At 36.6% G+C, this 17,213-nt stretch overlaps 1 protein-coding gene and 1 long non-coding RNA gene across 4 annotated transcripts in view; one reads left to right on the top strand and one right to left on the bottom strand.

Annotated features, from left to right (window-relative positions):
- The window catches only part of LOC144638891 (uncharacterized), a 91,807-nt gene that overhangs the window by 19,132 nt on the left and 55,462 nt on the right, over positions 1-17,213 (top strand). The window contains exons 5-6 of one of the 2 annotated variants that reach the window (XR_013568033.1): positions 949-4,217; positions 4,473-7,274. This is a non-coding gene — a long non-coding RNA (uncharacterized LOC144638891). Of the gene's footprint in view, positions 1-948; positions 4,218-4,472; positions 7,275-17,213 lie in introns of those variants that run through there. The other variant, XR_013568032.1, reaches the window with a different exon arrangement.
- Positions 11,402-17,213, bottom strand: part of LOC144638872 (uncharacterized) — a 77,149-nt gene continuing 71,337 nt past the window's right edge. Inside the window, exon 3 of one of the 2 annotated variants that reach the window (XM_078498167.1) lies at positions 11,402-12,584. In XM_078498167.1, the coding sequence (XP_078354293.1) occupies positions 12,241-12,584 (344 nt within the window). In that variant the 3' untranslated portion in view covers positions 11,402-12,240. The remainder of the gene's footprint in view (positions 12,585-17,213) is intronic. The other variant, XR_013568018.1, reaches the window with a different exon arrangement.

The following is a 17,213-nucleotide window of genomic DNA, read 5'->3' as shown; positions in this document are numbered from 1 at the left end:
TGCCCGTACGCCTATGATGATAAGGCAAGAAGATCTCCAAGAAACCACCAGGCTTATAGGGAGGGCCACCTCGGTTAGCAATATGTTAGTAGTTTAGTTGTAATTTTGCCCAGGGGAGGGGGAACTCCGGCTTTTAAATGACGGGGATGATCGAAGGATTTTTTTGAGTTTGAAATTTTTGATTCTGGTATTTTTTTGGGTTGGAAATTTTGGCAAGTATTTTTGGGTGACTTGATTTAAATACATGTAGGGGATTTTTGGGGTATTAAAAACGAACTGAAGTGCCTTGGCGTATTTATAGTGCGATAAACAAACAAACACAAGCGTTTAATTTTTTGTGATTTTCTTTGTGTTATATTATTGCCCCAATTTAGGGGTAATTTGACAAGGGATTTTGGGGGGGGGGGTTAATTTTTCATCCAGGGATTTTTTTGGGGTTATGTTGGAAGCCTTTTTTTGGGTCCTAAAATTTGCCTCCATTCGATCATCCCATTCAGTTACAAGCTAGAGTACCCCCCCCCCCCTCTGGGAATTTGGCCTGGTGCACGATGTCACAGTGTATTAACTTGATCACATGAGGACTGTAGTAAGCCACCTTAAATTCATGTCTATTCAATTCATACTATTGATAATTTTGGGTTCTAGTAATGCTAGTATACTGAACTCTGGATGGTGAAACTTTTGGATAGAGTCTTGCCCAACATTATCAAGTTGCCCTAAAGCCGAGTTAAATTTACATTAAACGCTTTACAGCAATTTGCGCTTAAAACGCTGAAAATTTCATTAACCTGGTTTTAATAAATCCAGCCAGAATTATACAGTCAGGTATTTGTCGTGAACAAAAAATTCTCTGTTTAAGCCCTGCTTAGGCTAACAGTTGCTTATTTATATGCACTAGGCACAAGATAATCATTTTGTCTGAATTTATTATTTCTTCTTTACAAACAGGTGGAGGCAAGCTGTCTCAGGACAAGGAGATGATTATCATCCATTAGAATAATTTATTCCAGTTGATGAATTTATTGCAATCCAGGATCCAGGTAAACACTTGTGTTCTTATGCATTGATCAAATCCAAACTTAACCTGGTTCCTTCAAGAACATCCCTGCAGAGCATTGTAGCCCAGGAAACAGTCAGGGTTTTTTAAAGATCAGGGAAATTTCAGGGGTATTACTGGTATTGATCCAAAAAAATTGGAAAATCCATAGAAAGGTAAAATTATTATTAAAATTTCCTTTTTTTTTCTTCACAGTAACAGCTTACTTTACTCTCTGAACGACTGTAATATCATTTGACTGACAAACCAATACACATTCAAAAACCAGCTGACTCCAGATGTACTGCAACACAATAACATGACCACAACCAATGCTATTGCCTTGTGGACGTACTTTCTTCATGTGCTTGACAAAGCTATTACTGACACACATTTGACTAAACCTTAACTGAAATACTCTGAACTACTGTAACATCATTTGACTGACAAACCACTACACATTCACATTCAACAACTAACTGACTCCAGATGTACTGCAATACAATAACATGCCCACAACCAATACTATTGACTTGCACACATGGTACTTTCGTCATGTGCTTGACAAAGACACAAATTTGACTGAAACTTAACTGGAATATTACTTTTAACAACTGTAACATCATTAACTTACACATTCAACAACTAGCTGACTCCAGATGTACTATGTACAACACAATAACATGACCACAACCAATGCTATTGCCTTGTGTACGTACTTTCTTCATGTGCTTGACAAAGCTATTACTGACACAAATTTGACTAAACCTTAAGTGGAATACTCTGAACTACTGTAACATCATTTGACTGACAAACCACTACACATTCAACAACCAGCTGACTCCAGATGTACTTCAACACAATAACATGACCACAACAAATGCCATTGACAGTGGCACTTTCTTCATGTGCTTGACAAACCTTTTACTGACACAAATTTGACTAAACCTTAACTGAAATAAATCTCTCTATGACTTTTCTATCACTCTATGATTTCTTCTCACTTCTTTCACCACACTGCCCCCCCCCCCCACCCCCTCCACCCAGCCCTTCTTTGCCCAGGTTAAGAAAGTTTGGATTTGGTCATTGCATTGCATGATGTAAACCAAGTTCTGCTTTTGACCATGCAAGACCACAGACATGCTTTGTAATATGAATTTTTTTTTTTGAAATATAACTGTCAGCTTATCAAAATTTTCAAACATTTTGAAAGTGGATGCATTATGTTCATATCTGTTTGTATTCTGAGTCATACCTAATTATCATTTACTGTATTTCCTCTGTTAACCTTCATAGGGGCTTCACTGTATTAAAAGAGTTCTAAATTTGATACCGAGGGGACAACCTCGTTCCCAGGGTCTCTGGGAACGAGGTTGCCGAGGGGAAACTTTTCAGAGGGTTCCGCATGACTGTATTAGGGGAAAAATTGATAGGGTTAAAAATGGATTGGCATCAGGGTTTGGGAGACCCTGGTAGTTTGCAAGTTCGCTGCCCATACCCCTCTCCCCCACCCCCAGGAGCAACTCTCAGATAAAATCCAAACAAGAATTGATAGGGAAAAAAAAATAGGCTGGCATGGGGGTTTGGGAGACCTTAGTAGGTTGCAAGTTCGCTGCCCATACCCCTCTCCCCCACCCCACGGGCACCCCTCAGATAAAATCCAAACAAGAATTGATAAGGAAAAAAAATAGGCTGGCATGGGGGTTGGGAAGACCTTAGAAGATTGCAATTTTGCTGCTAATAACCCCCCCACCCCCCCCCCGCCAACCCACCGGTGCCCCCACATCAAATGCAAACAAGAATTGATAGGGATGAAAAATAGATTGGTATAGGGGTACGAATAAAAAATAGATTGGCATGGGGGTTGGGCAGAGCTAAGTAGATTGCAGGTTCGCTGCAAAGGTTAATACACCCAACCCTCTCTCTCTGTCTCTCTCACCCCCACTGCTAGTGATAGTGATAAAAAATAGATCAGCATGGTGGCAGTGATGAAAAATTTTGATTAGCATGGGGGGGGATGAAAAAAAGATTAGCAGCCCTCTCCTCTCCTCCCCTCTGGCATCCCCCAGATCAAATCCAAACAAGAATTGATAGAGATGAAAAATAGATTGGCATGGTGGTACCGATGATTAGCTTGGGGGCGGGGATGCAAAATAGATTAGCAGCCCTCTCCTCTCCTCCCCTTTGGCATCCCCCAGATCAAATCCAAACAAGAATTGATAGCGATGAAAAATAGATTGGCATGGTGGTACCGATGATTAGCTTGGGGGCGGGGATGAAAAATAGATTAGCATGGGGGAGGGATTAAAATAGACTAGCAACCCTCTCCTCTCCTCCCCTTTGGCATCCCCCAGATCAAATCCAGACAAGAATTGATAGCGATGAAAAATAGATTGGCATGGGGGTTGGGAAGACCTTAGTAGATTGCAAGCTTGCTGCTTATACACCCCCCCCCCCTTCACACCCCATGGAACCCCCCCAGATCAAATCCAAATGAGAATTGATTAAGGGATAAAATAAGTAGATTGGCATGGGTGTAGGGATGAAAAATAGAATGGCGTGGGGGCTAGGGAGACCAAAGTAAATTGCAATTCCCCTCCCCGTCTTCCCGCACCCCCAGATCAAATCCAAAGAAGAATTGATAGGAAAATTGATTGGCATAGGGACTGGGGAGACCTTGGCAGGTTGCAATTTCTCTCCTTATACCCCTCTCGCCCCCACTGGCACCCAGCAGATTAAATCCAAACAAGAATTGGTAAGCATAAAAAAATAGGTTGACATGGGATGAGGGATGTAAAACAGTTTGGCATGGAGGTTAGGACTACCTTAATATAAAGCAATACCCCTCCCCCCCCCCCTCACCCCTACTGGTGCTCCCCAGATCAAATCCTAAGGAGAATTGATAGGGATGAAAAATAGATTGGCGTGGAGGTTAGGGAGACCTTATTAGGTTGCAAGTTCGGTGCCCACACCCCTCTTCCCCTCCCCCACTGGCACCTGAGATCAAATCCAAATAAGAATTGATAGGGATGAAAAATAGGTTGACATGGAATGAAGGATGAAAAATAGTTTGGAAGGGGGGCTGGGACGACCTTAGTATATGGCAATACTCCTCTCCCCCCACCCCCACGGGCGCTCCCCAGATCAAATCCAAAGAAGAATTGATAGGGATGAAAAATAGGTTGACATGGGATGAGAAATAGTTTGGCATGGGGGTTGGGACGACCTTAGTATATGCCAATACTCCTCTCCCCCCACCCCCACGGGCGCTCCCCAGATCAAATCCAAATAAGAATTGATAGGGATGAAAAATAGATTGGCAATGGGGGTTGGGACGACCTTATCAGGTTGCAAGTTCGGTGCTCATACCCCTCTTCCCCTCCCCTCTGGCACCTGAGATCAAATCCAAATAAGAATTGATAGGGATGAAAAATAGTTTGACATGGGGGTTGGGACAACCTTAGTATATAACAAGTTAGCTGCCAATACATCCACCCTCCCCCACTCCCCTCCTTCTTGCCACCTAGACTGCTAGTCTGTAGATACAGTGAAATTGGATGGGTTGTTTGTTGTGGGGCTTAATAGAGGTGGAGGCTACATTGAGGAAATACAGTAATTATGGTTTAAAAAGAACTAAAAAGTAGATAAAATTTTCGTTTGTTGTCTTTTGTTATTTATTTTCGAGCAACTTCTTCATCATTAATTACTTTGAAAAGAGAATATAAATTTGTTCTAATTAAGATAAAGATGACAGCAAAAAAAAATACCTTTTAGGTTGTTTTGAATTGAAATGAAAACTATGCAGTTCAGTTCCTTACATAAATTATTTCAAACATTACTGTCAGAAGGTCAAGAATATTGCTTGGCAAATTTACATGTAAAACCGAGCAGACTGCATGTCAATTAAGCATCTGGCTGTTTATGTCTGCCTATCGATTTTTTTCTCTAGACAACTTAAATATAAGTGAAGGTTTGACCTTTATGCACTACAAATTACAGTTCTTAGCAATTCTTAGTTGCTTAAAATTTTTATTCCAAAAATAATGTTTGCTATCTTTTTCTGTGTACATAATTCATGTTACTCTGTAGTCCTATCCACTTTCGAAATTGATTTTTTTTTCATGTGCGTCTTATGTCTGTTTGGCTATATGCATGTCTGTGGTTCTTGTAGTTACTATACAGTGGCCCATGTGTACAAATATCACTTCTAAATTCCTTAACACTTATACCTTCAGCTTGAGTTTCAAAAAGTTTTGAAATTTTTCCCAAAGAATGCAAATTCAGGAGCAAGGTACTTTTGAACAATTTTGCTAGAACTTCTAAAATAAGTTTTTGTTTCTTTAGTGTTTTGATTCTACTTTCGGTTCAAAGTTCTATTTTTTAATGTTTCACTAAATTCTCATTACATGTACTTCAAAATGTGCTTTATTGACTAACTCGTGCAGAAAATAAATGTGTCTTTTCTCTGCGCTACATGTTTTCAATAGTTTTTAAGGGAGGTTTTTTTTCGAGCCAAGAATGTCAAATCTTTAATACTTCAAAGAAATTTTCGTTTTTATTCCTGCTAAATTCTCATTACTCAATTAAATGAATTATTGATGAACTTATGCCAAAAGAAAGCACAGAAAAGCAAACAAAACAACCAAGTTTGTTTTTCAACAGAGGAATTTTTATAGAGATTTAGTTTAAATCTGTTAAATTACCAGTATTTTTTGGTAACTTTAGCTGAAGGTATCTGTGTATGATTTAAAGAATTGATATTTGTTGTCTTTATTCGATTTAGCTAAAATTTAAATTATTATTTAATAAATTCTCAAGAACTAACCAGAAACTTCAAGAGAATATTTATGTCTAATTTTGGCTTAAGTTTTGTAAATTATATTCCCATAACGAACATGGGCCATTGTACAAAAGCAATGTCTGTTATATCTCTTAAACACAAAGTCGCATTATAAAAGGTGTTGCCTTCTCTAGTCTTGTATACAGTTAATTCTTTAGTTAATATTTTCAGATTGGCTGGAAAATTTAAAAAAAAAAAGACAATTCTTTGCATCTTGAAAATTACTATCAACAAACATTTCCGCTTTTGTCATGTAGGCTTTTTGGTAACACCATTTTGTTGTGTGCTTTTGTGTTTATTACCTCATTTTATTGTTGTATTTATAAGCTACAAAATGTGCTTAGCTGCTCAGATTGAAAATTGTTTTTTTTCGGATTATTTGTTTCTGTATTTTTTTACCGATTCAAGCGTCAAAATGTCAAACAGAATTAGCATTTGAAGATAAGATATCAAAAATGCAATTTTAATATTAAATTTCGTGCGCGTTTTTTCTTTGAATTAGCATTTCTTCGCACGATTTTTTTTTCAAAGAGAAACAGTGAATTGTACAGCGCAAATTTATATCTTTTTCAAGCATGCAGTGTTAGGCTATAGTCCCTGAAAAAGCTGCTTATATTTTCTCAATTTAAATCGACGATCCTAATTTGGTAGTTTTATTCTATGCGTTATCATTTCAATCGATTCTCTTGCCATGTGCGTTCAGCCAAATTTAGCGTGACATGGCGTTGTGTGACAGTTGAAAATTTGAATCCGGGAAGGGCAGTTATATTAAAACTTTACTTCAATCTTGAGCAACTTAGTACAGTTTGTAACTTGTAAATACAACAGCAAAACACGGTAGAGGTAACGTGAAGCTTTTAAAACAGACATTGCTTATTTTAATTGTTGTATTTTTAAAAGCAGAACTTGGTTTGTAGTCCTGTTATATGGTGTAATCTTTCATGCAACTAGTCTCGCAATATTCTCGGAGGCGGTGTGACAAGTGTGTTCCTTGAAACATTGCGCTGTGTAACATGCCGCGCAGAAGACAAAATTGTTACGAGACAGTTCGCTTTAGCGGTTGAAGAAAGTTGAGTTAAGTTTTTCTTTCTGCAGCCGTTGAAGCGTCTTGTTTTGTAAGGGTTTAACTCTTGCGCGGCATGTTACACGGTTTAATGTTTCATTTAACTTGTCACGCCGTTTTCGAGAAAATTGGGGGACAAGTTGCGTGACAGATAACACTGTATAGCAGGACTTTGTCATGAACACAAGTGTTTACCTGGTTTGTTAGGGTGGATTGCTGGTAAAAACGACAACACAAAAACTGCCTCTTTGTCTCTTTATTTTCGCTTTATTGTGTTAAAAAAAATAAAAATCTAGCCGATCTTGTCCCTGCTTATCGGGTTGTTTTCACTCTGCTCTGAGCTAAAGTGTTTCTTCTGTTCCTCATTAATATTCCAACTTTAAAATCCTGGTCTGTTTATCTGATCCGCCATCTTTGATGTCGGCACTTGACGCACTTTAATGATATGGCCGTTTGCTCCCAAGTGGAGATAGCATAATGAGGGAGGTGAGAGTTTGCTCTCCATGCCTTCTCGGTTTCACCCAACTACGTCATAATACCACACATTTGAATTTGGAATATTCATTAGTTTTGAGAGCCGCAATTAAAATGCAAATAAAATTAAAGCCAAAATTATAAATTTCAAGATGTGTGTTTTCAACAAATGTATCTCAAAATTTCCGTTGGAAGACCGGAAAAACCGAAGCGCTAATAGTACAAACCATGTTCAGCACATTTCCATGGACGCCAAGAAAGAATCGAACGCAGAAAACCACTAATCTGACTCCCCGACCAAACCTCCTGCCGACTGTCATCCCACAAACTTCACCAAAAGAACACAAGTCATTTGAAACTCTCCCTTCAAAGCTGATACAAGTTTAGGAGCTGTCTAATTTTGCGGTTTCGAAAGCTAATCGAAGAATTTGTCGAAATAAATCGAAGGTAAATGTTTTGAGCGCAAATTTCAAGCGAAAGAGTTTTTGAGTAAATCTTAGTTAAATATTCAAGATTCAAATGGTATTAAAATGCAACCACGATGGAATTTGGTTTTGAATAGCATCGAACGACGAAGCATACTCGGGAACCGAGGGCAGCTAGTCGGGCAAGACGAAGTTAACCGAGCGGGAAAATCGGCGCGAAGTCTATTTCATGCCGATCTTGCCGCTCGGTTTATATCGTGTCGCTCCGATTAAATGCCGCTTGGTTCCCGAGGATGATAACGAAATTTCAAAAACAAGTTTTAGAAATAAATAAAGAAAAGGGTTTTCTTCGTTAAATTTTGTTTTTGAGTCAACATAAACAATTCGCCTATAAAAGTTTCGTTTCGTTATAAAATTTCGGTGTTTTAGAAATCGAATTAAATATATGCTCTTCGTTTTAGATTGAATTTAAAGCTTTATTGTTTAGGTAAAAACATCGCGAAAGCGACGGGCGATTTTTGTCCGTTTGAACGACCTAGAATCGAGTAAAGTTCGTTTTGAAATCAGTAATTTTTAATCAGTGATAATCAAGTTTAAAAATAAAAGTTTTTTTTTCACGAATTTGTAGTTAAAATGTTTTGCGCCCAAACTTCGAATAGAGAATTTAAAAGTTAACCTTTAATTAAATATTCGAGATCCGAATGACCTTTGAATTCTACCACGGTGGAATTTTAATGTAAACTTGAGTTACCATAAAGGTAATTTGCAAATTTGGTTTTGAATAGCATCGAACGACGAAGCGTACTCGGGAACCGAGGGCAGTTAATCGGGGCGCGAAGTAGACCGAGCGGCAAAATCGGCGCGAAGAATATTTCGTGCCGATCTTGACGCTCGGTTTACATCGTCTCGCCCCGATTAACTGCCGCTTGATTCCCGAGGTTCAAAGAAATGAAAGAAGTACCGAAATAAATGAAAAAGTTTGTTTTGGAAGACAACAATGGAACGGACCACAGTGGAATGGACCACGGAAAATTAGCCTGTGAAATTAAATTGAAATAGTTGCTAATATGTTTTCGAGAATTGTTTTGCAAATCAAGATGAGCAATTGACCAAAGAAATAAAACGACAAAAAAAAAGCAATATTTCGAGGTTTAACTTGAAGATTTGGAAGACAAGATAAACAATTGGCCTAGTAAATAAATATATTCTAGATTTGGTCGCAAAATATCGTTTTCGAGGTTTAGTTTGGAAGTCCGGATGAACAATTGGCTACTTAATTCCGAATTCAAAAGCGAAAATCGAAATACATATTTAATAACGAGGCTAAATTTCTGAACATTTCTTTCCAAAAGTTGCCTCCTTCGCAGCTGTCACGCTGGATCGTCACGCAACACCTGGGAAAAGTGTTGTGTGACAACTCACATAACATATGCGCGGGAGACTTCAGATTAACCGATTTTTATGTTAATCTGAAAATAAAATAAATTGTAATTTCAAAGAAACGATTTTTTATTTTGAGCTCGGAAAAATGTTAATCGATTTTGGTCGATAATTTTGCGTTTATTTTTGATTTTATGCTCAAGAAAGAAGAACCCTAAACAGGTATCAGCTCGTTCAGGAGATTCCCAGATGACTATCAGCTCAATCTAGTGTTGCTTGTGAAATTCCAGTCAAGCCAGATTAGCGACATCCCTTGTTCTAGACTAACTCCAAAATCCAGGAAATGCACCGCCCATGACCTGCACAAAAGCATTACTGTTTTACGTCCTCAACAACAGAAGATTTTAAGAAACATTGATTGAAAACAAACATCTTTGAAAGCCAATTAGAATAAAGGCGTGGTATTCTGACGTAGTTAAGTAAAGCCGAAAAGACATGAAAAGCGAACTCTCACCTCCCCTCATGATGCCTCCTCCACTTGAGAGCAAACGACCAAATCATCAAAGTGTCCAAGTGCCTCCATCAAAAATAAACGGATCAGATAAACTCACCAGGATTTCTCAGTTGGAATATTGCAGAGGAACATCAGAAACACCCAGCTCAGAGCAAGAGTTTCCACAACCCTGCAGGGACGTTGATCGGCTAGATGAAAATCTGACCATTTGTTTTGTGTGCGGGTGTGTGGGCCATCTCAGTTTCTGAAAATAATCTAAAATATAACAAGTTCAGTGGAAAATATAAAATCCACAAAGAAAAAATAGACAAGCTCATTAGCACAGTAAGAACAGAAAATACCTACCGAACTTAATTGAAAACCTATGCCCCTGTACTAACTTAGAAAGAAATTAAAAAATACTAACTTTGCCTTTATAATAATTAGACCTACCAAACCTTGCCTTAAAGACACTTCTTGGAGAAGCGTAGGATTACAAGCAAATTTTGTTCTGTGTTCTCGAAAGAGAAATAGCTAAGATTGCATAAAATAAACATCGAAATGCTAACAAAAATAAATTCTTCATTAGTTTCTTACTAAGATACTGAGAGACTTGTATGCAAGGCTATCTTGACTCAAACAGTCTATTCTACACCCCTAAATTGTTGTCTTTTAAATGCTCGACCTTTAAGTAGTTTCATGTGAAAATAAACCATTTTGCCCATTTTTAACTGAATTAAGGATTGCTTACTTTTGTGCTAATGAGCTTGTGTAGCACCTTTAAACAAAAAAGACGTTTAAAACAAACAGAAAAATATCTAAGTTTGTTTAAAAATAACATTTTGTACGAGATAAATTAAATTGAATTGGCAAAATCCTAGAGATTGGTCCTGAAAAAAAAAATTCTTAATCAGACAATTGAATTAATTGGAATAGTTTTGAAGCTGAAAAAGTGTTTTATAAATCGTCTTTTGTGTTTAAAGGTAACAAAAAATATTGTAGTCTCAAGTGCCATCGTACTATTGAATGATTTGATCCCAAAAAAATCTCGAATTTTTTTAGTGTAAAAAATGTACAAATTAAAATGAATATGGCCCCACCCAGAAAACTGAGTTGAAATCAGTGAGAAATGAATTGGCAGAAAAGGAAATAAGTCAAAAAACAAAAACAAGAAGGCCTAGAGCATGATGAACATTGAGACTACAAAGTTCCTTACCTTGAAAAAGAAATATATATTTCTGTAAATACAGGTATCCTATTGAGCAGTTAATCTCCAAAACCAAAAGCTATTTTGTAATTTTTGAATTTTTGATTATGTCAAGAAAAGTCAATGTTGCCAATTTTGATCAAAGTTAGCCAAAACTAATGCTGTTCAGTTTCAAATCATGTTCAGAGACCCAGAATAAAATTAGAATACAATTTAAAACTGCTCAATAAGAACCTTGTAAGAAGTATGAAATGTTGAACTGAGTTTTCATTAGCAAATAAGTGGCTTTGGAAAGATGAAATTTCCCCTAGCATTCAATTTTTTTTGGAATTAATTTAAATCAAATGGTCTTCAATAAAAGTTGTATGAAAGTTTTTTTAGTCCTAATGATAAAAATAATATAAAATTTGCTTTTGGCAAATAATGTTCTCAGTTTGACATTAATAAAGAGACAGTTTTTGTTTTAATTTAGACAATTGTTGCGTAGAGATTAATTTTTACATTAAAGCCACTTATTTGCAAATGAATGGCACACACCACACACCCTGGCCAGTGAAATACTCTGTTTATATTACCAACTACATGTGCATCAAAGCTAAACATTTAAATTGATTTTTTAAGCCCAGGACTTAGCTCTTTGTAATAAAATAAACAAATGATTGATTAATTGATAAATTGATTGATTGCTAGATTGATAATTAATTTGTTGATAAATTGATTGACTGATAAAGTGATTGATTGATTGATTGATAAAATGATCGATAATAAATTTGTTAATAAATTGATAGATTGATTGATAAAATGATTGATTGATTGAATGATAAATTGATTGATGATTGATTGATAAATTTGTTGATAAATGGATTGATTGTTTGATAAATTTATTGATTGATAAAATGATTGATTGATTCAAAATGCAGTTCAGAGTTCTGTTCCCAAATACCCAGAAATAGATTACTGTTATAACTGTACGCCTATGATACCTTTAAAAATTGAAGTGTCATTTGTAGCAACAGGATTTTTCCCCAATTTGCTTATGACCCAAATAATTAAATAATCTGTATCACTTTGTGCACTTGTAACTTGGTAATAAACAGTGAGTACTGAAAACAAATGTTTACCACGAGGCATGAGAAACAAATTTGGTGTAATTTGGCACAAGACAGCATCGCTGTTAAATCATTTACTTTTAAAATGGTTATTTCGCTAAAACAAATCAAAGTCAAAAATAATATTGAAGTATGCGCATGATTTCATGGTAAACACTTGTTGATGATTCATTATCTCAATATACAAACTATATTTACAGTTTAGCTTTAGTGTCAGTTCCTGAAAATCCCAGGCTTGCTTTCCACAGTGCTTGTTCCTTGGTGTTCTGTCCTTGATCCTCTGTCCTGTGGTGTGGGTCCATGATCCCTGGTCCACAGTCCTGAGTCCATGATCCTTGGTCCATGGTCCAGAGTCCACAATCCTTTGGTCCACTGTCTGGAGTCCACGATCCCTGGTCCATGGCCTGAGTCCACGATCCTTGCTCCATGGTCCTGAGTCCATGATCCATGGTCTACGATCCTTGGTCCACGGTCCTGAGTCCACGATCCTTGGTCCACGGTCCTGAGTCCACGACCCTGAGTCCATGATCCTTGGTCCACGGTCCTGAGTCCACAGTCTGAGTGAGAAAAAGAATCCAGCAATCAATTACTCAATTTATTGCAAATGAGCAGGTGTGGTTATGAGAACTGCGTGGCTGTTAGTGGGGGTTCAACTTTACTGTCTATGATTTACATTATGTTTGTACAGTCAACTCCCACCTTGAGGATACTTATTCTGAAAACCCTGTTTAGTTTAAATCATGCATGGTAAATAAGAATTACCCCAAAATATCTCCCTGCTATACAGACTTCCTCTTTTATGGACACCAAGTGTGGTCCTGAAGGTGTCTGTTATAGTGGGAGTTGACTGTTCTTTATGAAGGAGTTAAATATGAGCGGGAGATCTGTATGGGCATTTACACTGGCGAGCCGAAAGGCGAGCCATTGTAAATGGCCATATACAGATCAGACGCAAATAATTTTTTCTACTTGTGAAATGAAAACAGTAAATTGAATGCAAAGTATTGTTATGCGATTCGGTAGAGATCTGTATCAAAAAAATAATGAACACTAATTAGCTAAGCAGGAGATTATATCAAAAGTTAATTTGATTGTTTGATTTGTATCTGGGTTTACAATTGTGTACATGTGATCTGAATACTGTGCTCCGATTGGTTTGCACCCTCACAAATAGTTAATGAATTTTACAAGCTATTTATATTGTCTCCATGGTGCCTAACGATGTGCAGGTAATTTAAATTAAGTTTTTGTTTTAAGTGATAATCCCAACCTTGTTCAAAACGATGTTCAAGTGGTCAAAAAGTCTATTATTACCTGTATTCCCTTATTAGATGTACCTATCATTAGGGGTCTCTTCATATGAGTTCAGTAACCAAGCTGGCCCAGTTTAGTTAGTGAGATGATTTTTGTCCTAGAACTGTTCATGTAGGAAATTTCAGCCCAGTTACTGAGATAAAAAAATTTGACAGGATTATTCAGGCCTAAAGTTAAAGTGCTACTGCGATGAAATTCACCTGTTTCCTTTGTGACCGTTTTAAAATATTATCAAGAACTCTATATGAGAAGAAAATTGCCGTTTACAGTTTTCAAATATCTCTTTTCTTTCCAAAGATATTCAAGTTTTTAAAATATGCAAATATAACCAGGCATAACTAATCAATGATCAATGACATCAATTGGTAATCAATGAGTAATTGATGGGTAATCAGTTGATTAGTCATTGATTATTGGCGATGATCAATGAGTAATCCATGACTAATCGAAGCCCAAAATTCTGTGGCCTATCGATTACTTATTGATGACATCGATTACTCATTGATATATTTGTTTACCTATTGATGTCATTGGTTACTCATCGATGACCAATCGATTACTCATCAACTATTGTACGGCACACAAAAGACACATTCCTTGCTTTCTTGTACCATTTTTTTGTTTGTGATTTTTTTAATCTATGTTAGTCATATTTTGCTTTATAACTTCACAAAAGGTCAAATAACTTTCCGGCATGTCAAGACGTGAAGGGCTAATCACAAATACAGATGATATTTCAAAGACTATTTCCTGTTACGTAGCCAGGGCGACAAGCAACATGTTTTTAATCAGAGATGCACAAGATCGTCTTTTACTGACATTATACTTCCAAACATTCATTTAGATGTCGCTAAAAAGTTTTTTTATTATCATGGTGCATCCATTTTTAATTGTCTTCCGACAAACATAAAGACTATGCAGCCAAAGGAACGTTTCCAAGCTATCTCTGGTTTTTATTCTTAGGTTATTTTAGATCATTTTTAATTCGTAATTTATTTATTTTTATGAGAACACTAGTACTTCTTTTAAACTTTTAAACTTTTTTTTAGCATTTTAGCGGTATCTTTTAAAAGTAGCTTTTATAGATAGATAGATATTTTATACATACTCTCTTTAACTTTAATTTTGTTTTATTTTACATAGGGCCCCCGTTGATACCAGTCCTGCGACTGAAGGGGTCACCCTGTTAAAATATCGATTATTATTATTATTATTATTATTATTATTATTATTATTATTATTATTATTATTATTATTATTATTACTTTACCCAACTCTTAATTTAATAACAAAACAACTGAACAGGAAAACCAACCAGTCTGAAAATGAAACTAACAAGTACGGAGACAAGAATCAACTGTGTGGTTAACTTATAGATTTTGTTCCGTGGATGTTTGTCAGCAAAGTAGACCTGCTTCGGCTTAGGGAGACAGCCGTCATAAGTACTTACATTATCCAGGCATAACTAATCGATGACATCAATGACATCAATGAAATCAATGATTAATCAATGAGTAATCGATGGGTAATCAGTTGATTAGTCATTGATTATTGCCGATGATCAATGAGTAATTGATGACTAATCGATAGGCCACAAAATTTTTGGTCATCGATTAGTCATCGATTGCATCGATCAGTCATCGATTGCATCGATTAGTCATTGATTGCATTGATTACTCATCGATATAGTCTCGTGATTGAAAACCGGAACTTGTAAAAGTATTTCATACTCAAGCTTGTACACACCATAACAATCTAACAGTATCATGGTTACACGTGAAAAAAGTACAGAAAGTAAATAGAGATTACTTCATGGAAAGTCCGCGCGTACGATTTTTATTCACGAGTTGATACGTATCAGAAAACTCACTCGTTCGCTACGCTCACTCGTTCGTTTTCTGACACTACTCAACTCGTGAATAAAAATCGTACAAAGCATTTTCCATGCTGTAATATGTTTATTTCATAGGTACTGAGATTTTCTTTTCCGTGCTACTGAGTAGACAAATTTATTTGCACAAATAAATGACACTGTAAAACCATTCAAGTGCTCAACAACTGAGTAAATCAAAGATCTGCAGCATTCAAAATTTTTAAGTTAAGTCAAATGTCTGTTAATAAAGGAAGCCATGCCAATAACAAAGTTAAGTCAAGAAGATAAATCACAATTTATTTCAGTCAATTTATTTTCCGTCGGTCGCAAACATTTTTCGGCGGTACGGTTCTGACATCGCTGCAGTCTGATCCCGTTCTAGTTTTTGTTTGTCTTTCATTGAACTCCAAGTAATCGACTCCGCTTGCCGTTTTCAGTAGCTTACTCCCTAGCACATTTCACGATGTTCTTGGCACCCACAGAGTCCGAAGTGAAGAGTGTTGTTTAGCCAGAGCGTGTTTAGAAGTGCCTCGGGACTACACATACCGAGCAAACCCTTCTCGCACAATATTCGCTTGTCAAAGCTACCGACGCTTTCGTTTTTTTTTCTTTTCGTTGCTTTTTTAGCTGCTTTTGTTTAGACTGTAGAACTTTCCTGGTTTTCTCAAACACCAAGTCGTTAATGTCCTAACAATAGAATGTCCTAACAATAGAAGAGGCCCAGGGCTATGGAAGTTCAACAACTCTCTTTTGGACGATGAAGAATATGTTAACTTAATAAGAGGAAGCTATTTTTCTATTAGTGGAAAATACGCTGGACAAGAAGACAAAAGGCTGAAATGGGAACTAGTTAAATTGGAACTGAGAGGCCTTACAATCCCTTATTCCAAAAACAAGGCGAAAAATCTTCGTAAAAAAGAAAAGGATCTTCAAACGAGACTGAGTGATTTAGATCAACTCATTTCTAATAGTGTCGACAGTGCCCAGGTTAATTATCTGGAAGTGGAATATTTCAAGTTAAAACATGAACTTTGTCTAATCTACGAAAATAAGGGAAAGGGCTCAATCGTTCGCTCAAAAACAAAATGGACCGAACAGGGTGAAAAACCGACAAAATACTTCTTCAACTTAGAGAGACGGAATTATAACCATAAAAAGATCAGGGAGTTAAAGTATCCGGATGGTACTTTAGTGACCAAAGAGGACGAAATACTAAAGGAAATTGAAATATTTTACAATGATCTCTATACTTCTTCTACTAGTGTAGAAAATGCGTTATTCCAATCTTTCATCGCAAATTTAGAATTACCCAAACTTGAGGACTCGGTGAGTAGTGAATTAGAAGGTGAGATCACTCTAAGGGAGTGTAAAGATATTCTGTGCACATTTAGTAGCGGGAAATCACCAGGCGAAGATGGATTTACCTGGGAGTTTTATAATTGTTTTTTTGATCTACTTGGTCAAGATCTTGTCGACTGTTTTAATGCTTCGTATAGAGCAGGTGAAATGTCACTCTCCCAACGGAGAGGCGTAATAACACTTATACCGAAAGAAGATTCGGACCTTTCTACACTTGCTAACTGGCGGCCGATAACGTTATTAAACCTAGACTATAAAATTGCATCAAAAATTATTGCCAGGAGACTAGAAAAAGTTCTAGCTCTTCTAGTCAATCCTGACCAAACAGGCTTCATTAAAGGAAGATATATTGGACAAAACATTAGGTTAATTAATGACATCCTTGAGCAAACAAAGCTTCAGAACATTCCTGGTATATTATTACAGCTTGATTTTAGAAAGGCTTTTGACACAATTGAATGGGAATTTATACAAAGAACAATTGCACTGTTTAATTTTGGGGAATCCATTCAACGTTGGATCTCCATCTTTTACTCTAACACAGAAAGTGCAGTCTTGAACAATGGCTTCTGTACAAATTATTTTTCTCTCTCAAGAGGAGTAAGACAAGGTTGCCCTTTATCCCCATATCTGTTTGTTT

The sequence above is a fragment of the Oculina patagonica genome, chromosome 14 (genome assembly GCF_052425735.1).
Source record: "Oculina patagonica isolate OP01 chromosome 14, crgOcupat, whole genome shotgun sequence".
Taxonomy (NCBI): domain Eukaryota; kingdom Metazoa; phylum Cnidaria; class Anthozoa; order Scleractinia; family Oculinidae; genus Oculina; species Oculina patagonica.
This window is presented reverse-complemented; position numbering and strand designations above follow the sequence as displayed.